Genomic DNA, 22,154 nt, shown 5'->3' with positions numbered 1-22,154 from the left:
GATTGAAAAAAATAACAATTTTTTTTTTTTTTTTTTTTTTTTTTTTTTTTTTTTTTTTTTTTTTTTTTGGTACCTCTGGACAGGATTAAGAAGTGTGGTGGCTTCATTTCCTGGAACAGTTTGGGACAACCTCATGTGAATGCTAGACTTGCAATGACACGGAGCATAGGAGATTTGGATCTTAAAAACAGTGGTGTGATAGCCCAGCCAGAAACAAAAAGGGTTCAGGTAAAAGAAGGTCTGGTTTACAGGGACAGCAGCACTTGGACTAAGGGCTTCATAGGTATTTGATGCAGCAGTGGTACCCACACAACAGAAGCTCAGGTGAAACCTGATGGCCATGCATTGATTTTTACTGAAATAACCACAGAACAACTCTCATTAAGTTGTTTCAGATTAATACTAACAGGACAGAAAGGAATCTGGTACTAAAGTCAACCAGATCAACTTCTAAATCTCACTTCTCACAGCAAAATATATGATGAGGGAAGAAAGATAACACATGATATGCATTACAGGTGTTAGTATTGTTTGGGTCCTGTGGTCAAATGAATAATTTTGAGGTTAATGCTGATATAAAACCATCACTGAGAACTGGGTGGGATATGGATGGGCTGCCATCAAAAAAGTAGGATGTATAAAGATTTGCACAGTTGAGATGAAGAGGGGGAGGAGGAAAGGACAGCTGCATGTGTCTTACCATAGTTCTGTAGTCATCTAGAAAACAAATTAAACACCCAGAAGGTATTCAACCTCCACTTTGGCAGGAAGGTCTCCTGCCAATTCATATTCTGTTTGTTACTTTTCCCCAGTGCACCTCCCAGGGCCCCAAGAACTTATATTGTTTTTGTCCCAATAAAATGCCACCCACTAGGGGTTTAGGGAGACAACTGCAGCACTAGCATGTCTTCCTTGAAATTCTCAGCTTCAGGAGAGCACACGGCACCCCAAGAAAATAAAAGTGCTTTGCAAGAGTGTAAAACCATGGGGGCTGTTCCCTTGCCTTGCAGCACTCACCAGGGTGATGCATCCCATGTGCCTCTGTTGCAGCTGCACCACGCAGATGACAGCTTCCTGGTGCTGACCACCGACGGCATCAACTTCATCGTGAACAGCCAGGAGATCTGCGACTTCATCAGCCAGTGCCATGACCCTGCTGAGGCCGCCCATGTGGTTACTGAGCAGGTGATGCCAGCACTGCTCTAGGCACCAGGGGCTCCTGGTTGGGCTGGTTTGGCTTAAAAAAGCAAGGTTTTTGTTTACACATTACCACACATTCAACTGAATTGAACAGTGCAGGCTGGGACAATGACCAATCCTGCTGGCCAGCCTTTTCCTTATCCTGGGTCTCGCCACATCCTTGACAGGCATCATGTCAATTAGCTTGTTTAGCTCGCTGTCCACTGAACGGCATGGGATTGTAATTGCAGCTTCTGCCTGTGCTGAAAATGTCATTGTCATAGACAGAAATGGCCAGTTTCTGACCTTGGTTCTGGATGGTGGCATATCCTATGGGAAGCTCTGGAGCATATCAGAATGGAGTATCAGGGCTGGGAAGGGGAAAGGGAGTCTCAGGCCTCAGGACTGGGAAGGGTCAAGGAAGTCTCCGGCCTCAGGGTGTGCCGTCCCAGGTGAAGCCAGACACTTGTTTCCCTTTCCAAGCAAGATACTGATGCTGACACTTTGTTTCTTCTCTCAGGCAGTGCAGTTCGGCTCTGAAGACAACAGCACAGTTGTCATAGTGCCATTTGGAGCTTGGGGCAAGTACAAGAATGGGGAGATCACCTTCTCCTTCAGCCGCAGCTTCGCTTCCAGCGGGAGGTGGGCGTGAAGACAACGCCACAGTGATCCTTTCCTGCCATCACCTGGACACAGCATGCTACAGGAGAACACCTCCATCTGTTCCTAGGCTGACTCAGTGTCTTGTCCATCTCTTCCGTTCCCAGTGTTAGAAGATGCCACTGCTCCCTTGGTGTGTAGTGCCCGTGTTGCTTCCGGCTGACCGTGTCTCGCTGCCTGCGTTATTCCCAGCAGCATCGGGGCAGTGCCCTGGGTTTGTCGCCCCAGCAGCTCCGCACATCACTTTGTTCACACAGATGAGGTTCTGGGCTTTCACCTGAGGCTGGAGAGGGTGCACAGTCATTTCATGCCTACTTGTATTCCTCAGGACCCTCAGCTCCCTGGCAGTTGTGAGTCCCTGAGCCACATGCTGACTTCCTTGTCCGATAAAACACAGGGGAACAAACACACAATGTTCTTAGGTATACAGAAAGAGGGTTTGTTGTCTTCTTCTACTGCAGCCACCTGAAACTCCCCTGTGCTCCAGGAGAAGTGGGTGAAAAATAAAGAAGTTTCAGAATGTTTAGGTTCTGATGCCAGTGGCATTTGGTGTAGCTGTACAAGTTCCTGAGACAGTGCTGCTTTGTGCTCTCACTGCCATCATCTGTGAACCTCTAGCTCCAAGGAGACAGACCAGGCTGGAGCCATGTGCTGTTGGACAGATGGGAACCTTTCTCCATTGGGTCCAAAGCCTGTGCAGTCTCTGTGGACCATGAAGCAGCCCCTTGTCTTCTCTTTGCTGTCAGTGCCTGACATAAGCACAGAGGAGGGGAAAAGATGCACAGTTTTGATATCCAGAGACTCTCATCAACTTGAATATCTTTTTTTTTTTTTTTTAATAAAGAAAATAAGCTAATTTCAAAGAGTTTACTCTTCAAGATCTGATGCGTAAGACAGTTTATTTCTTCATACATACCTGAGGATTTTCCTGCCCTCTGCTGAAGGTGTCTGAGTTAGTTGTGATCTCTCATGTCTCTTCATGGTACACAAGGAAGTATAAAATGCCACAAACAAGCTAGAGAAAGGAGAGAGCATTATAACAATGTAAGGTAATTTTTGTAAGTTTTGGGTATTGTTTCTAGTAGATGTCAGATATTCAGATACCAGAAAGGAATTTTATACTTAAAGAAAGTGTTTCCAGTTCCCTTTTTGGAGGGGAATCTGTATCCAGTGAGGCATGGGGGGACCAGAGCTCTGATCCAGCTCTGATCACTGCTGTGATATGGACTGCAGGTGACATATTGGCACAGGTGAAGATCTGTCCCAGGGTGCCTCATTCAGACCTCTTCTTTCCTCCATTCCATGTCAGCTGTCAGCTCCTGTGGCAGTGAAATATGGGCAGAGAAGAATTGGTCTTTTCTTAGACTTGCCACAGTATTTTTCCTTTTATGGATGCTTCCAGTAGCACAATTGTAAAAACAAAACGAAATGAAAGAGAAGTTGCCTGATACTAAATCATCTTGTAAAAAAAAAAAAAAATTCTGAGGTGCCTGGGCTGATTCTGATTTTTCAGTGTGAAATACATCTCTTAATTTCCTTTAATCCAGGACTGATTCTGATTTTCCAGTGTGAAATACATCTCTTCATTTCCTTTAATCCAGGGTTACCCCTTAGGCAGTCAGTCCATTAGTGTTTCCTTGTCTGTGGTGGAAGGCCCAGCAGCAGCCAGCAGAGTGTTGTGCTGACAGCGTTAAGTACTGAGTGGGCATAGTGCCCTGGTTTTGTCTGTCCCATCACTTGGTGTGTCACAGTGTGCACAATGTACTTACTTGGGTTGTAACAGTGCTGTTTGTAAATCTCTGCTGTACTGGATGCTGGTGCCCAGGCCTGTGTAGTGAGCACACCACTGGTTAACAATCCTAATTCTCTCTCTCTACTCAGATTTTCCTCAGAGTTGGGGTTCAGTGTTCGCCTGAGGTCAGGAAGGGTGCTGTTGGGGGTTTTTATTTCTCCTAACAGCATAACTGTCTTCTCAGGGGAAGGATCCACCCATAATTTCTTTGAAATTTTACCAAGGAAATGATAAGACAAAGCTCTGTGAAACAGAGGATGATTAGATTCAGGTGTATTGGTGGTTTTGTTATTGCTGCTTCTCTACTACTGCAGAAACTCTTGGATTGGGAAGGACTCCCGGGCACCATCTCACCTCCAGCCCTTTCTATTGGACCCATTGTTTTCTTTGAACAGTTTCTTTTTCACTCCTGGGGCAATTCCTGTAGTTGCTGCTGTTGTTTGAGTCCCGCCTCAAGCCCAGCCCTCTCAGAGCGCTGAACTGAGGCTGGGTAGGCACAGGCCAGGCTCCGGTATGGGGCAGAAGCTGCTGGCTTTCACTGGGGTGGGCAAGGCACCCCTCCATCAGGTGACACACCAGTTTGCCAGGGTTGATGCCCATTCAAGGGTAAAGTCCCAGGCTCTGAGTGGTGATACCTGTGCTAGGAACCTGCCCAAATCCTTCCACACACCCTGCCAGCCAGGGAACAGCCACCTCAGGGTGCATTTCAGTATTGCTTCACCCAGAAATCTCCTCTTATACTGTGATCACAGCAGATTCCACCAACCCCATTATGTGCCAACAGTGTTAGTAGCATTAGCAGCTCATGTAAACATGAACGAGGACCCCTGGACCCTGCACAATCATCCACACCAATCCAGAGTGGGGAGAGGGAGATGTATTCCCTCATCCTCTTGTGGAGACAAGGCAGCTTCCACAGCTCAGCAAGGCTATCCATGCCAGGACACAGCCCAGAGCCATTGTTTGTACTAACGCATTCCCAGCTTCAGCCTTATAAAAGATGAGCAGTGCAGCCAGCAATCTCCCTGACTCCCACAGGAGGCTGCCGCTGCTGCAGCAATGACACACTGGATACAAAGCGGCCATTGTCCACGTCCCATGCTGGGCGCCAAAAAGGACCATGGAAGATGAACCTAGCCTGAACATCAGCTGCCCACCAAGCTGCACGTATCACTCCCCTCCACAGCAGAGTGAGGGCAGGGGGCAGAAAATAAAATGAAAAAAACCCCAAACCTGGTCAAGATAAAGATAATTAATAGTGTTACCAGCCCCTTTTCAGGTGCCAATACAGAGCCCAGCACTGTGAGGATGCCGTGGGCAATGAACTCCATCCCAGCCAGGCCTAATAAACACTTCAGGTTTTCCATCTGGTCACGAGGCCTCCTGCAGCCCATGGCAGCTCTGCAAGCAACCAGCTCCACTGTGCCCCACCAGGGACTGGCAAGTTCCTCCCGCACAGCAGAGCTCCTTCAGCTTGAGGACAAAGAGCAAATTGTTCTAAAATGACAGCTGCCTGCCAGAGAGGTTTATTATTCCAGGACAGTGAAGGATCTCACACTTCAAATGAAACAAAATGGAATGTTTGCTCTCTAGCTCACTGTCTTTCCGTGCATCTGAGGTTACAGCAAAAAGAGTAATTTTTGTTTATCACAGACTGAAACAAACATTAGGGGTGACCTGCTGAGCAAACTGTAAAAAATGTTTGCTTTCTTCTACCTTTTGGGGGATGGATTCTGAAATCCATTGGATTGGTAAGAATATTTTCCTGCCTGAAATTTCCCCCCTGGAGCAGTGGAATATCTCCCTGTACAGGCACTGCAGGTGGGTGGGCTGTGGGTGCAGAAAGACAAAAATGCTGTCCAGCTAAGTATTCATTTTTACTGTGAGGATATGGCAGGCATGGGGGTGGCCTTATGTTGCTGGAGGATTTACTAGGAGAGGTGTTGAGATTTCCAACTTAAGTCTCTCCCTGCCACTTGCAAAGATGGGGGTTTCATGCTTTATAGAGGGAACTCCCAAAAAAGTAATTTGCAGCCTGCATTTAGGAGAGCTGGTCTCTGTGGATGATGACCATAGCACAAGAGAGTGAAACGGGGCAGAGATCCAGTAATCAATTTAATATAGGCCTTCATTACAGTTAGTCCCTTTGTGCTGAAATGCTCAGGGCTGGAGAATAACCCTGGAGCAGCTGAAAATGGGGGTGTGGAGAGAAATCAGCAATATCACCGTTTTTTATATATTTGGAAATTGAAAGGAGCTTAGACGCACCACAGGATTTCAACTGAGTTCCCAGTGGTCAGGATTCCATGACCCACATTTTCTGTCTCAGCTGGTGGATGTGCTGTTGTCAAAGACATTGGGATTTTTAGCTAAGGGAATAATTTCTCTTAAAAAACTTCAGTTGGGCACTGCCAGGTCATTGCTCACTCACCCAAGAAGTCAAATGTACAGTACAACACCACTCTGGGCATTCCTTGGTTCCAAACTGCTGTTCTGAATGCAGAGATACCCATCAGGTGCCCTCTTGACCCGGGATATGAAGTGCTTGAGCCAGTGGTGCCTGCCATAACTTTCTTACAGACTTAAGTGCAATTGTGTACATTTATTACATGCTTTGCCTTAGGACTGTGTGTAATTTCTGTGGTTTGATATTTATCTTTGGTGTAATCAGTGTTCAAATTTAATCTACTATGAAATTTTATAGAGGTGCCCATCTTTTTTTTTTTTTTTTTTTTTTAATGTTTTTTCATCTTCATCAACTCAAAGCTACAATAGAGCAGCTAAGTCTGTACTGGAATGCTTTTAAGAGCTTTCAATAAAGGATTGGCTTCTAGGAGCTGTGTCACTACAAATGGATTTTTCTTCTTCCACCGCATTGCCAACTACCTGAAAAGCTGCAGCTTCTCAAGCTGTCACAGCTGTCCTGTTAGCCCTGGGCCTCGGTCCTTGCCATAAAGAGCTTCTGATAACCAAGGCTTTGGCTACAAAGACGCTCTCCCAGAGATAAGCAGTGCAAAGCACCTCCTGTCTCTGGGCTGTGCTGCACCAGGCTGTCACGTTCTAACTTGCTATTTCTGTCTCCCTGGGTGGCTGTCATGGTGAGCAATGCCAGCCTGTGACACAGGGCAAAGAAACAAATTTGGCCCCTGCAGGAAAATGTAGTTTTGCTGCTGCATGAATTCAAAGCTGCTCCATTACACTTGAAGAAACTATAAGTAAGAGCTGAGGGTTTTAACTCAGATGCAGAAGTAACCCTGAGATCACTGGTATTTTTAGTTAATACAGCTTTTCACAGCTGGGCTCAAACCTATTTTACTTTCTCTCCCTTGAAGGCAGCAGCCTTGAATTCAATGAGGTCTTAGTTTCCTACTGCTGAGCTCCAGCATTTCTTTTCAGGAGCAGAGTCCTTTTTTGCTCTCCTTTGTTGCCAATCCACATCTCAGCTCAGTTTGGAGCTGATGAGCTCTTGGATATATGCCCATATCCCATGGTGGTCTTGTAATCACTGCTCACATGGGTAAATTTGGAGAGCTTGGGTGGTGTGTTGGAAAACCTGCTGGCCAGATCTGCCCTTTCACAGGACTTGGGAAATGGCTCCCAGGCTTCTCTGCAGTTGGAGCATTCATCCTGTAATGAGCATCCCTGTGAGCTGCTGCTTTGTGAGAACAGGGCAGCAAAGCACCAGCAGCACCACAGTGGTTCCTTTCCCAGCTTCAAGATGGTCTGGGCAGAGCAGCCAAGCTTTAAGGAGAGCTTAAAGCTCTCAGAACCTGGGCCTGGGAAGAGCTGAGAACTCTTCCGGAGCTCCTGTGAGCACCACCCCACGCACTCACCCGCACAGGATTTTCATCACTGCTGTTCGGCAGAGCCTTTTTGCACCTGCCCCCACCTCAGTGCTGGCAGTGGAAACACTCCCACCCAGACATTGTCTCTGCCCCTGCACCAGGGGCTCTGGTGCCCTCTGGTGCAGGCAGGATTGCATTTAGGTTCATCCGTGACCAAGTTTTGGTGCCATTCCTTACAAATTGGCCTTTTTTGGGGGGCTGGGCCCACATTCAACACAGTGCCACACAACTCTTCCCCAGGAAGACAGGGCAGGATTTGACTCCCAGCGCATCAGCCCCGTTCCTGGGCTTGCTTACCTCATCCTCCTGCCTACATGGTGTGGCACAGTAACCTCACTACTGAATCAAATCTGTATCCTGTCATGGAGATGTGTCCCACTGCCTTAAAAACACTAATGCACTTTATAGGGAACATCAAGCCTGGAAAGCAGCTCAGCCTCACTTTTCTGAACTGAGTTACTGCACCTGTCATGAAAGACAATTCGGTCACAGCAAATTGGCCACAACTTTGGTTTTACCTGCTAAATGGAATGCCTGGTCCCGGGCAGTGCTTCCACCTGGCAGGAACGGTGGTGGAGCCAGAGCTAAAGGCTGGGGCACTTGCAAGGAGCTGCCCTGTCACTCAACAAGTGCCTCATTTCACTGCAAAACTGGCTGCTGGCCCAGCTGATGCCTGTTGGGATTTTACAGGGCCAGGACTGCACTTTCCCAGTCAAAAGGTCCATCAGGATTGTGGGCTCCACCACTTCCCAGTGCTTGTTCCTGGCACCTCTGCTCTCCATCATGCCTGGAAAATGAGCTTGAAATATTGCATACAGTAACTGACCCAGCTGCACAGAGCAGTCTGGAGCTGCTGTTAGTAGGAAATCTCTCCCCAAAAAGAGTGGGAGGCAATGCTAGACCCCACAGCCCAGAGCTGGTATGGTTACCTGGCTGAGTGCTTCAGTAACATCCATCCATGACCTGCTCCCTGGCAGCAGGACACTCAGGCTGCAGCTGTCAAGTGTCTGCAGCTGCTGAGCAAAGTAACTCCCCCAAAACTGTTGAAGAGAAACGGTTTTTTTTTTAGTGTGTTGAAAGATTTAAAATGTGGAAATGGCCGAGTGTGAAATACTTGAACCTTTGAAAAGTGGACATTACCATCCTATATAACCAAGACATGCCTAAGCAAGGCCATGGAAATGGCTTCTCTAACTCCCTCCTTTTCCACTGCCCTTGTCCAGCATGACTTAATTCTTTTTTGTCTGCTTTCGCTGTATTGGCAGAGCCTGTTCTTCTATGCACTGTCACATTCTGCTGTTGCAGCGTGGCAGGGTGGTAGGAATGCTGCAGCCTTCTTTGAGGTATCTCCTTCAGAAGTAAGGCCACAGGAACAGCCATTTCCAGTCCATGCACACACCAAAGATAGCTCAGCGGAGGAAAGCCAGGGTCTTCGCATGATACATTCCAGCCAGGGGTGTATCACACCCACCACACCAGAGGGACCAAAGACAGCACTGTGTGCTCTGCACAACTTAAGCGTGGAGTCAGTGACCAATGACCTGGGGGCACAGGGGCGGGCAAAGGGCAGCAACCTGTAGGGGGGATGAGGGATGAGTAACGGGGGTGGGCAGTGTCAGCTGGCCAGTGGGGGAGGCAATCTGATGTGGATTGGCAGTAGTGCTGCAGAGCATCATGGGTTAAGTCTTCTCTATCAGCCTAGGTGGGGAAAAGCTCTGTGATATCAGAGGATTCCACATTCTGCTGAATTCACACTCTACAACTTAAAGCAAAAAAGAACAAACTAAGGCACATGATTTCATGCTGCACCATCATGAATGGGCATACTCACATTCAGAAAGCAAAACTGTGACAAGTAATAGAAACTTACTCCTCATGATCACACAGAAAAATGTTACTCATTAGTTACCACTCCTGAGTTAAAAACGTTTATTCAACTGCAAATGATGTGTCTTTCCAACAAATGCAAACCAGCTTTTTGGTGGTAAACAGCAGGTATTTATTTGAAATGAAAAAAAAAAATACTTCAGTACCTGAACTATTGCATTTAATCATGTATTGTTGTAATCGTGTTACTCTACCTTTTTGCATTGGAGACAAATATACAATGAACATTCAGATATCACAGATTGCACACTAGATAGTAAATCGTCAGGCCTTTTACGTAACCACCAAAAAACAGATATTGGATTCTGCAATATAGTACAAAATTCCACACTCCAGTCTCAGCCAGTTATCTTCAATTTACTCCTGATGCTGTACAAATAAATGGCCGTTTACCTAGGGCTTACAAGTTAATAACAGAACAAAAAAAATATACATTGCACTGACACAAAAAGTCAGCTGTGTTAATAGTCATGCAACAAGTAACCAAACTTGCTGAAATTAAAAATACTTTCTAAAAACAGTTTTAACTGCATAAGTATTTTATACACAGTTCATTTACCGAAACAAAAGGAGTCTTTAAATGATCCAAAGCAAATATAAGTTTCTACCAATTTTATACATAAGAAAGTGCAAAATAACTTATCTAAAGTGTTTTGCTATTGAACTGATGAATGTTGGCTGGAGGCAGCCAACCCCTCTCAAAAGCATGACATTACAGTTGCACACTACAAACGAATGTTAGGAGTACATGGATAAGTTTACTACAAAGAACAAGGCAGGAGAAGACATGTGAGGTACTTGCAGAGAATACAGTCTACTAATGTTAGTGTAAATGAGTAAATTTTTGCTCAACAGATTTTTACATGGAAAACAAAGCAAGTATTTGCATTAGAAGCTCGAATGAAATGGAAAAAAACCCCACTCCCATGTGAACACCACAGTTGCCCACAGCACCAGCTGCCAAAGGGAATATGAGCAGGTGTGTTTGTCCCCCTCCGCCTCCAACAAGCAAAACCATGTTTTTTTGGGAACAGAACTAAGTCAGAGGGCTGTGGTGGTCTGCTTGCAAAATGTAAACTGGGCTTAGCCTGCACACTGCAGAATTTGTAAGGAATAAGGATTTCTTTAGTGTGCTGCCAATGCCGCGGGCATGAACAACACCCGTACAATGCATCTGTGGCCGACAGCTCCACCCTCAGGACCCCACAGCAGGACTCTGTCCTGGCTGCAGTGTTGGACCACATCAGTGTTGTTGTCATAGCCTTGCTTTTATTAGGGTTTAACCATGTGGCTGTACAAGCTGCAGTCCACAGAGAAGAAGGCTTCCTTAAATTTGGGGATGATTTGGAAATCTGGAGGCAAGGGGAGAAAAACTGTGGACTCAAAGGCATTTAAGAGTTGTCAAAACAGCCTTTTCTTCAAACAGAAAACGTTAAGGCCACTAGCCTGTCTTCTGAACTATGCTGGTTTTGCATCATTTTGGGAAGGGTGAAGGCAACGTTAGAGAGAACAGCTGAACACAGAAATTCCAGTGCTCTGCACATGCTTACCCAGAACCTCTTCCTGTTTTAGGGTCAAATCTGCCAGGTAGCCAGTAGTCAGTGTGGCTACTTTACCATCACTCTTTGGATCCAAAATTTGGGTCAGCTAAGCTCAACAAACCTGCATTTACTCAACAGTGTGCAAGGGCTATAGAGAAGTCTTTCTGCTCATTTGGGGACCTAGTATACATACCTAAACAGGAATATATCTCATTTTACAGACCAGCACATACATAATAAACAAACAAGTATCAAAATACATATTTAACCTTCAGTGCATAAACATGTGATACCAGGGTAAATAGTAAGTGGTCAGAATTAACGAACTATTCACTGCTAAAAGCTCAAATCAAGAGAAGGCAGGGGTGCCCCCACAGTGCCAGGGACCCTCTGGAAGTAGCTCACCCCAACAGAGAGGGCCTGGAATTTTTGATGGTGCGATTCCAACAACAATGCTGGTTTTAAGGATTTGCTGTCCCAGGGCCAGAGCCTGCTCAAGTCATTCCAAGTGAAGGATACTCTCATCCCTTTGAGTGACAACATTCACTCAAGTACTGCGAGAGCCACCTGTCTTCTGTTGGCCTGGGTCATATCCTTACCTCTGTTTAAAATAATCCATTGTGAATATACCTAGCTCTAGATCAGTTTGTCACCCATTTACAAAATATATACACATATGTCAAAAAACAAAAACAAACCGACCACCAGCCTGCCTGCTGCCCTCCCTCTACCCCTTTGCCCAAACAAAAACCCACTGGCAAGACCTCATGCAGAAATTAAGTCCATGGGCCTATCCCAATGCACGTACTCCAATCCCAGCAGATATCAGTGTCTCTACTTCATCCCACATGTAGTGCAAAATAAATGACAGAGCAGTAAAAAAATACTGCAATTAAATTCATATTGAAACTTAAAAACCATAATGGAAATCTACTGCTGTCCTCAAGCTGATGGTGTGTGCTGAAAGACAAAGAGAGCTCCAAGGAGCATTTCTGACATAACCAAGATCACCCTGCTTTAGAGCAATGCCTGTTGTTACAAAAAGGTTTTTTGCAGAGAAGCTATGGGACAACAGCAGTTCAATTTTATGCACAAGGAATTAATTCTGTACCTATATGCAAAAGCCAATTGCTATTGACTAAAGAAGGTAAAAGCTGGTTCTTGCACTGCATGAATCAGCTGCTAATGAACAGTAAGTAATTAACAAAACTGTAGCTCTGACATATGTATAAAAGAGACCTTATTAAATATGAACAACACTGAGGTGGTAAATATTTTGGTATAAAACGCAACACAAGTGTACAATTTAGTTCCTGGTTATCTTACAGCTAGAATAAAATACTCCAAGTTCCTATTCTCAAAAATGTTTTCTTTTGAAAAAAATCTGTGTAATTCTATGAATAGCCTCACTTAAATTAAGATACTGTGGGCAACTGAAAGAACAAACATGCACAGACTGGATTTTTAACAGAAATACACATAATGCCTTTGAGTTTTCTGTTTTTGTTTTTCTTTTTTTTTTCTTTTTGTTTTTTAACATTCATATTTAAATTGATAGATGAGATAAAGATGCCACACAAAGTACAGTGGTTAATCTGAAGTCCCATGTAACAGGCAGTTAAGTTCATATTTAGATAAAAAGGCCGTTATACCTATTTACAATATACACAGTTGCTTGTGAAGAAGGCAGATTTACAACTATCTTCTAAAAAGCCTTGCCCTCCCTCCCCCCAGTTAATATGACTAACTCTACAAAAACAAGACAAGAAGGGATGTTTCGGATAAGTGAGGATTTTTGCAACCATCACCCCAGCATGGGCTCAGGGGCTGCCAGTTCTGTTGGATTTATGGTTATTAACCATGTCTTCCTGGGCCTTGCTCTTCTTCTTATGCTGTTCGCCTCGTCTGCCTTCTGTCAACACAAACCAATGCAATGATCCCTTTTTACTCTTAGTGCTTAGAATGCAGTATAAACATAAGTGTAAACAGACAATATTCCAATTCCTTCCGATGCTCTCACTGGTTCCTGGAGTGACAGTGGGGCTGGATGAGGTTTGCCAGGCCCCCATCAATTTCTAGGCCCCTCCTCTGAGCCCCGCTCGTGCTGCAGATTGTAGAAGCAGTTCTGGCACACCCTGACCGGAGATGAAATCTTCAGCCGTTTGATTTCTGACTGAAACCGGCTGCACCTGTGGAGAATAAACAACCATCACTGAACGCAGGTCCTCCCCATTTCTACCCATTTTCTGTTGAGTTGTGGGAATTATCACCATGACTTCAAACACCAGAAAACTGTCCTAACTCACCTTGACAGGGAGATGCAATGCAGTGTGGCAGAAGCAGAATTTAACTCAAATGATCACCACAGAGTCAATGCAATGAGACTGTGTAACAGATAGCTCAACAACAGCTGTTGTCACCAGTTTAGACTCAGATCAAACTAGAAATATCATCTCTGACCCAGTGGATGAGAGATGAGACTTGCACTTCAGTTTGTGGGTAAGGAGAGCTCACAAACATCCTCTATGACATGAGTTTTGTCTAAGGCTACCTGCTAGTGGCCCCTAAATCAGCATCCTCACAGTCCTGCACACAGTTTAGGCAGCCTCAGTGTTTGACAACAGTTCTGTGGTATTTCACAGCTTTACCCCACCTAAAATCCTGTATGGAAAAAAGCCCAAAGGAGGCTGTTGGCTGCTTACTTCTGGCAGAACAGCTGTCCACAGTTCCTGCAGTGGTGCCGCCTCTCGGTGAGTGAGAAGCGCACAGTGCAGCCCGAGCAGCTGTCGCCACCCTCGTCCTTCACCCAGTGGTCGGCCGCGGACCGGCCCGGCTGATCGCTCACTGACCAGCTGAACACTCTGCCCCGGCCGTCCCCGATCAGGATCCTGCTGTGATCCCTGCAAGGAAAAGCAAAAGCATTCCTGCAACAACTCTGGCACGGTAACGCACAAGCATCGATGCCTGATTTTACATGTCAGAGCATAAAATGATCAAGCACTGGTGTGGTGACTAATGCCCCGACTGCCCTGCTCTAACTGAGAAATGGGGCTGTGACACTGTGTAACACAGTGCAGCTGAACAGGTCTCCCTCTCTTTAGTGCTTTTATCTCAGTCCTTGAAGAAGGCTACCCCAAACAGAAGCACCACAGAATAGAGTTATAAACAATGGCACCTCTTCCTGCTGACAACAGCCAAAAATGTTTAAAGTTGTCATGTGCGAGCTACTCACTTGGAGATGCCGAGCGCAGTGATTTCTGCTGGGTGTGCGTTGTCCTTGCGATCAAATGCCGTGTGCATAGTTAGTTTGCTTCTGAACACCAGCTGACGCTCCCATCTGTATCCTACAAAGGAGTGGGAAGTTGGAGGGGATATGAGCAAATTTGCTTTTCTCATTTTTGTTCTCTCCTCCCCCAACATACTTGGAACTGCAACTTTGCAATAAGAGCAAAATCTCCCTCAAAGACTAAAGTTTTTCTCTTTTTCTATAACATTTCACTTAGGAATAAAACAGGGCTGTGCACAGTTTCTTTTACCTGGTTTGAGCTTGCTGTAGTGCCGTGCTTCGGCATAGCTGGGGTGGGGGTGGTTAACCTGAGCATGGGGATGCATTTTTGCTTGTCCCTCCGAATAATTCACAAAGATAAATCCATCTTTCTCATCCAAGCTGAGCTGGTCTGACCAACGCCTGGAGTCATCGGAGCCACTGTCTGCTGACCATGCTGCTGCTGCTCTGGCTGACGATGACCGAGGCCTGTGGCTGGTGCTGCTTGGCTGGCTCTGGTTCTCCTGCACTTTTGTGTCCTGGCCTATGCAAGCATCATCTGCCTCGGAGTCACTGCTGTCCTCTTCATGGGCTTCCTGCCCTGGATTGGCACAACAGGCAACAAGGCACTGTTAGTGAACCTGGTTATGGCCTGAGCTTTTTCCTTATTCTGCTGCTGCGCTGCCTGCAACCCAGCGGGCACCAACTGCTGACAGAGGGACACTGCATGCAGGCATCTCAGAGCCTTTTCAGAGATTCAGCTCCTGCCATGAATCACACCATTCCTATCTTTTGCACTTTTTTCTGTTTTGCCAGAGAATGACACGCTGAAGCTATTTCCTACAGCAGTCCCTCTGATGAAGGCTATGATAGACAGAAGGAGTAAGAACTCCAGAAACACTCAAGCTGGCAAATCCTTTCAGCAAAACTTACACAAGTAAGCACAGTCAGCTATGCAGAAACTCTGACTGAAAAACATGATGCAGACTTGTTAATAACAAGACTTGTTAACACAAAAGAGGAATTAACAAAGACATTTATACTCCAAGTGACACTGAAAATAACTGTATTTATATAAAAACTTATGAGTATCACGAGATTCAGATCCTAATCCAGATCATATCTTCAATATGAAGAGTGCAGGAGGAAGACGAGATGGCTAAAAGAAACAGTCATAATGCATAGAGCAAAAGCTTCCAAGAGCAGAAAGGGATATCATTGCTTGTCTTGTTTAAGCTGTTCCATCAGTAGATTTAACTCAGATGTTGTGCTATAATTCCACTTCATACTAAAAAATATCTAGCTTTTGGACAATCCATTGAGCGTGCCAACAGCCAAAACAAACCCAGAGAGAAGTTCCACCTTCACAGAACAAAAAGCTACGATGGGCAACATTTTTCTTGCTTGTAGCAACAAGAAACTACCTTAAGTAAGGTAGTGAACACAGAACTCGGATACTCTGTTCATTGTGCCCACTGGATGTCCACTGCCTTTTGAGATAAAATCTCCATCACCTCATTCTGCACTGTATAACCACAGGACTTGACCTACCTATAGCAAAGATCTGATACAACAGGGAAATACCAAACACTTGTCAGGAGACATACCTATCTGTGCGTCCTGACAGTCCTCTTGCATTTCCAGCATCTCCACAGGCTCTGGAGCTGGTGTTTCTGGTACTTGTAAAAACTCCATCCGCCAGAACTGGAGGGACAGGGCATAAGCAGAGTGGCACTTACTGAACTCTTGGCTTTTTCCTGAGCTACTTGAAGAGTTAAAATTGCTTAGTAGAACTGTGTATTCACACTGGTAGCATGAAAGGCAGGTCACATCTCCATACTAAGCTCTGTTTTTGAGGACTAGAAACTGTAAGAGGACATCTGTGTTCGTGCCTGAATCCACTCTACACAGCTGTCCAACCAGCAGACTCTGCATCCAAAAGTACTGAAAATTGGATTAGACTTGTAGCGATCTGAGATGACACTAAGTTTCTCTTTTCTTTCTAGCCAAGCAAAATGAGTTGTCTCAAGGTGTGTGAAATTAAAATGGTGAATCAAAACGGTAGTCTTCAGGTATGAAAGCTAGTGACCAAAACAGAGCAGGAAGGAAAATGTACGCTCTGCTGACTATTGCTGGTTACCATATCCCAATGGGGACATCAAAAAAGGAGGAGCTGTTCAGGTGAAATTCCCAAGTAAAGCAGGACTGCTTTTGGTCCTGGTCAGGACACTGTATTGTCCTGGACAGGTATGACTTTTCCAAATACTACCACCACCAAGGCATAAGCTTTATTTTCCAGGCAGTGATTCCTGGTACTTACCCGGACAACTCCGTCCGAGTGCCCCGTTACGATGACATTCTGGGTGTCCCACTCATTCATCTCTGACACAAAACAACACATAATTTGCTGGCTTCGGCCAGTGAAGGTGTTTACACTTGCAGTAGGGCTGCCATTAATGCTCCACACGTGGATGTAAGTGCCAGCACATGATACAATGTCTCCCTGCAAAGAAAAATAACACCTCCAGATTTCAATACAAAGATGCAGGCATTCTTCAGCAAAAATATAAGTCAAGTTAATTTATATGTCAAGTTGCAAGGCTGGCACTTTTCAGGAAGTTCTATTCAAGGGGCATCTGGCCAGCTGAAGAAACCTTTAGGATTATATGATTTTTTTTTTTTTTAATTCTACCTAGAAAACCACACTTAGTAGCAACCTATTTGTTCTATTTACAGCACAGAATGAGTTGACCAATTCCTCCACTATACATAACATAACAATCCAACAGCCTATTTTTAGTACTTTCAGTTTCCAAAGACTGCCCATGCTGACACTGCTCTTTTTCACAAATATGTACCACCTTAAATTTCATTTGCTTCCTCATTGGGAACAGTCCAAACTAGCGCAGAGGAAAACAGGAGCTGCAGTCTAAAGCACTGCAGCACTACAGCCAGACCAACAGCTAATAAACTGTACTTGCAACACCCTGCTTGCATTACAGCCCTCTCTTGTCTTGATTTTAACCACTGCATCTGCTCCAGCTGCAACAGGGTCCACCCAGCCTTGATGGCCATGCATGGGAGCTGGAAAAATGGTGACTTGTAACTCACAGGACCACCGGATATGTCTGTTTCCACTACAACTGGCACTGCATTGTCACCCAAGTTTCCTTTAAGTTCAGCATAAGACAAGAGAAGCCAACCAAGGTCATGTATCAAAAGCTCTTCTTAGCTCCTGTAGCAGATCTGGCAGCTCACTTGGAATGTCACATTAATTACAATGCTTCTGGCACTGTTAATAAATAACCTCTTCTGAGCTCAAGCCACTCAGCGTGGAATGCACCTACGCAGGGCTCTACACAAATGACACAAATTATTCCTAAACCAGTTGTTAATCAGTTTTCAGATGAATTATACAAGTTCTGCCAAATTAACAGGAGAGCCTAATGTTTTTTTTCCTTTGGTTTAATGATTTCCAGCTCTTGCTACTGTTCCCACTGCAGCCTGGTGGATGGAGTTTGGCTCTCACCGTTAATTCATTTATACAGAGTGCTGAAATTGGAGCCCTGTGCCCTCGGAGCTGTGTCAGGAAGGAGAGCTTATTCAGATCCCAGATGATGCAGGTGCGATCTCGGGATCCACTCACAATTATGTGATATGCTAGTGATGCCGTTAAGCATGTGACAGTGTCAGTGTGACCCAGCAGTGCCTGCAAAACAAGTCAGGAGCAAAAGTGGGAATCAGCAAAGAGCACAAAAATTCCACATCAAATTCCACATCAAATCCTCTTACCAGAAAGATTCAGATAACGTAACCAGAATATCCCATCACAAGATGCAGCCACCTTATAAGTCTTCAGTTGATAACTATTTCCATAACTGAAAATGGTAAAAGTAATATTTTTTCCCATTTAAAAAGAGCTCTGACAAAACAAAATTTCAAGGGTCTAATGTTACAGATTCTTCCACTGAAGAAAACCCCATTCTGCATCAGCAGTCTGTTTATAAGGTCAGAAAGTGTTCCAGGCTGCACCTGAAATTACATCCTGACTCCTACAGTAACTGCTGATGACTAAGAGAAGACAAAAGAGACAAGAAAGAGTTGCAGCCAAAAAAAAGCAAAGTCAGTTGGAAGGAGGAGAAAAGTATGAATATCTACTCATATTAGGCCCTACTTTTACATTTAGGCTTCATCTAACTATTGGAAAAAGAGTCTGAAATACAGTCAGATTACTGCACCTTACTCAGTTAAAATGAACTCAGTTAAAATGAAAGTTGCTGAATACAGTAAATGTATTCAAATATACTGCCCCAAAATTTAAGATACGGTGTTCTATCATGTACAGTTTTAAAGTAAAACACTTCAGAAAAGCAGCTTTGGACAGTTGATTACTGCACAAGGGAAGTTACTAAAAAATTCTCTAAATTTCTTTTCATAAATTTGAGGGAAAGACTTCTTCTAAAAAACAGTCCTTCTATTGAGATGCTAATGAAACAGTAACACAACCTATAACAATGATACACAGCTGCTAGAATATCTTGACTTAGTTGTGGTTGGGTTTTTTTGGTTACATTTGTTAGGTTTGTTTTTTCTTTAGTAAACACACAAAACTTACTCTGCACTTAGCTGCAGCTGACTTTAAAGCAGGGGTGCTTGTTTTAGATTAAAAAGTGCTATAATTAAAGTAATTAAATTTTTTTTTAAAAGAGGAAAATTAACCTTTAAGGCAGCCTCCTTTTATGTCCTTCCTGACACAGTTTTTAGATGGAGGTATTACACATCTGCTACAAATGATCATTTGTACATTTGTACAAAGCAGCTCATTTTACAAAACTCACTTTATTTTGTTAACATCGCTATCAAATTCCCTTTGTCTCCAGAAAGCTCCTGGTGATCCACTGTTCTTAAAAACAATGCAATTTTAAAGATGCATTTTGCCCATTTTCAATGCAGATTACTATCACAACTACTCCATTCTCCAGAGATCTGCTGGATTCACAGTTTCAAAGGTGGGCAACACCCATTACACAATTACTTTGATCTTATAACATTCCTTTACAGCTTTATTGTATTTTACCTGTTTCAGTGTGAGGGCTTTAGCTTTTTCTTTGGAGACACCCATTTCCCACACACACACTGCTGTGCTTGTTCCACCAGTGATAACTAATTTGGGGTTGGGGCAAATGGCACACAGGATCTGACCCCATTCTGACAAGCATTCATAAACAATCACAGCCTAAAATACAGAAAACAAAGAGTTACTTGCAGAACTAGTACTTTGTAGGATAAAAAATAAAAACATGCCTGCCACTTTGCACTCATTAGGTCACTAAGACCTGGTAAAAAACTATTATGAGTTAATGTTATTCTGCCAGCATCCTGGTGAAGACCCTCAAGAGGGAGCAAAAAAAAAAAATCTGATGCAGCAGAAGATTATTTCATTCACTTGTGAAAAAAATGTCCATTCTTATGTTTTTTTCACTACTGAGTACTGATTGCTGGCGCAAATTTCAGATTACAAACCTTGTCTGACTCATAGGTACCCAGTCGGCAGCTGAGGTCTGCATAGCCCCAAGCAAACGTTTTATTCCACGTGGGCGGGATGAGAACCTTGTTCTGCTCTACTGCCAGAATGCCTTTATCAGTACACACGATCTGCCCCACAGGCTCCTTGAGCTCTGAAAGAGAAGATGGGGTTATATTTTATTGCTGGGAGAGACAAATACTACCTGATCCCTTTAAGTACCTGCTGCTCTTCCAAAGCAAGGTCTCTGTACTGGCTATTTATACATTCTTTGCATCGGCTGCAGTGATGGCAACTTTCCATTCCTAACAAATGCAGAGCCAAATATAGATTAGAGCTTTCTAATTTCCTGACTTAGAGTCTTCTCTCTAAGCCCTGCTATGCCCCATTTAATAGAATGTCCTTCTCTCCTTACAGCAGGGAGCCACAGACTGCTTTACAGAAATCCCTGTATAGCATTTACCGGCCTTGCAGACAATTAAGTTTTGTTCAGTGTCAGATTTTGTCCAAATAAAAAAACACTTTCTTTTGTCTCAGTGCAGCTACCAACACCACACTTTCCTGCCAACATTCCTTAGTATTTCTCAGCACTGTGATAAATAATCCTTTTGCTGTGAAAATCACAAAAACAGAGGCTATCACAGGCCCAGAAACAACGTATTCTGAATGTTGTTTTTTTAAATTCAAATTTATAAAGAGGTGCTTGGGCTCCATTTTATCCCTCTATTTAAAAAATGTCATATTAAACTGGTGTATCTAGTGTTTCCCAGGTTCCTTTGAAGTAGCTAAGAATATAATCGTACAGCATTAGGATATTTTGAATTTGTCTCTCACAAAACTATGCGCAGTAAGGATATTGGAAGGAAGAAAAAGATGGAAAAGTATGAACTTGCTGAAACTCTGAATGCCTGGGCAAAGAAACAGCAACAACTACTGTGAGTTTAAAGCTTACCTTTCACTGGGGCAAGAGATGGCCGCAGGTTGTCCAAATGATGGAAAAAAATCTTGTCACCTGTGGAGCTAGGGGGCACAGAGGTTCCCACAGCCTCTCCATTCAGACGGCTTCTAACACGCTTTGGTGGGTGGGGTTTTTTGAAGAGCTGAAATTCATAAAGAAACTAATGATCATCAAAAATTACAGGTTTACCAGGGCACTAGCTTAAAAAGATCATAAATGCATCCAATATGTCTTCTAAAAATTCTGCAGGTAAGCAAATGCTGTACTGCTCTCAGTATTCACTAATAACTCATGGTGAACAGTTCAAAAACCTTCAACAAACAATATGAAAACCAACAAGGAGCAAAGTTGCTCTGCTCCCTCAGGCCGTGGCATCTCAGTACCCTCATAGAGTCTGTGAGAGCCCTCTTCCAAACACACCACCAGCTCTGCAATGTTCTGCATCATAACTTTATAAAATATAAAACCAAACTGCCAGGCACATTACTAGTGGAAGAGATGGGACAAAGAAGATGCATGTTACATTGTGCAGGAAAGGAGTGCAAAAATCCACAGCAGCCAGGTCACTGAGAGAGCCTGCCCTGGATCCCCCATGGAAAATAACAGAGGGAAACAGCAAAACTCTACAGTTACATAAAAATGTGCTCCAAGAGCACTCACCATCGACAAGACCTTAAAGAAGTTTTGACTTTCCCCAGTTTACTGCAGTCTATTTCCTCCAGCAAAGCATCATGCAATTCCTGGTAGATTTCATCACAGCTTTGTACCTAACAGGCATCTGAGGATGCAGGCAGAGCTCTGGACTCAGCTGCAGTGCTCTTCTATTGCCCTGCCCTCTGCCCCAGTCCTTGTCTGTCCATCTGGCTTTAGCTGGGCCACGTCTGATTATCATCACACAGAGGGATTTGTATTACGTAAGAGGAGAAAACCATACAGCCACTACATAATTACATTATTGAGAGAGAGCAAGGAAGGGAAAGGAGAAAAACCACAGCAGAAGACAGATGAGCAGTTCTTAGCCTTCCTTCCAAGCAATGAGAGACAGACAGCTCTAAGTGGGTAGCCACAGGAAATATCTTGTTTATCCTGAAACATTATGTGCTGAGAGTTGAGTTTAGAGTTTACAACACATGGCTTGAGTTTCCAGCCAATTGCTGAAGGCATCTGTGGCTTCCACCAGATCTAGGATTGGAAATATTTGCCAAAGACATTTAAGATTTTCACTGGATAGCGGAAAGACTCCAAAGAAATGCCCAATAAAAAACCCAAATCAAAACAACCAACACTGAGATCCGCCCCCCCAAACCTGAACCTCCAAAGCTCATATTACATTGAATTATTTAATGTAGTCTCTTGAAGAGCACACAAACTTTAAAGCTGCACTAAAAACTGGTCTTTACAGCTTCTTAACTATGGCTGTCCTACAAGAGTGAATCAGCCATGAGAGTAGGGGAAAAAAAGAAGCAGAAGTTATTACAGAAATTATTACAGGGTAACTTCAAA

The 22,154-nt window shown here is 44.1% G+C and overlaps 2 protein-coding genes across 7 annotated transcripts in view; one reads left to right on the top strand and one right to left on the bottom strand.

The window, feature by feature from the left end:
- PPM1K (protein phosphatase, Mg2+/Mn2+ dependent 1K) overlaps positions 1–6,467 on the top strand; it is an 18,736-nt gene extending 12,269 nt beyond the window's left edge. For both annotated transcript variants that reach the window (XM_041479835.1, XM_041479824.1), the window contains exons 5-7: positions 84–228; positions 1,051–1,185; positions 1,700–6,467. In XM_041479835.1, coding sequence (XP_041335769.1) covers positions 84–228; positions 1,051–1,185; positions 1,700–1,831 — 412 coding nt within the window. In that variant the 3' untranslated portion in view covers positions 1,832–6,467. The remainder of the gene's footprint in view (positions 1–83; positions 229–1,050; positions 1,186–1,699) is intronic.
- A 2,984-nt stretch (positions 6,468–9,451) lies between these two features.
- WDFY3 (WD repeat and FYVE domain containing 3) overlaps positions 9,452–22,154 on the bottom strand; it is a 154,170-nt gene continuing 141,467 nt past the window's right edge. For all 5 annotated transcript variants that reach the window (XM_041479802.1, XM_041479793.1, XM_041479773.1 and 2 more), the window contains 10 exons: positions 20,646–20,793; positions 19,693–19,847; positions 19,247–19,405; positions 17,699–17,878; positions 16,490–16,672; positions 15,777–15,873; positions 14,441–14,770; positions 14,137–14,248; positions 13,607–13,804; positions 9,452–13,093 (listed from right to left, as the gene is read on the bottom strand). In XM_041479802.1, coding sequence (XP_041335736.1) covers positions 12,973–13,093; positions 13,607–13,804; positions 14,137–14,248; positions 14,441–14,770; positions 15,777–15,873; positions 16,490–16,672; positions 17,699–17,878; positions 19,247–19,405; positions 19,693–19,847; positions 20,646–20,793 — 1,683 coding nt within the window. In that variant the 3' untranslated portion in view covers positions 9,452–12,972. The remainder of the gene's footprint in view (positions 13,094–13,606; positions 13,805–14,136; positions 14,249–14,440; positions 14,771–15,776; positions 15,874–16,489; positions 16,673–17,698; positions 17,879–19,246; positions 19,406–19,692; positions 19,848–20,645; positions 20,794–22,154) is intronic.

This window comes from Pyrgilauda ruficollis, unplaced genomic scaffold, assembly GCF_017590135.1.
Source record: "Pyrgilauda ruficollis isolate IOZ18807 unplaced genomic scaffold, ASM1759013v1 scaffold114, whole genome shotgun sequence".
In the NCBI taxonomy this organism is placed as follows: Eukaryota; Metazoa; Chordata; class Aves; order Passeriformes; family Passeridae; genus Pyrgilauda; species Pyrgilauda ruficollis.
The sequence above is the reverse complement of the archived record's forward strand: the minus strand, read 5'-3'. Positions and strand labels throughout refer to the sequence as shown.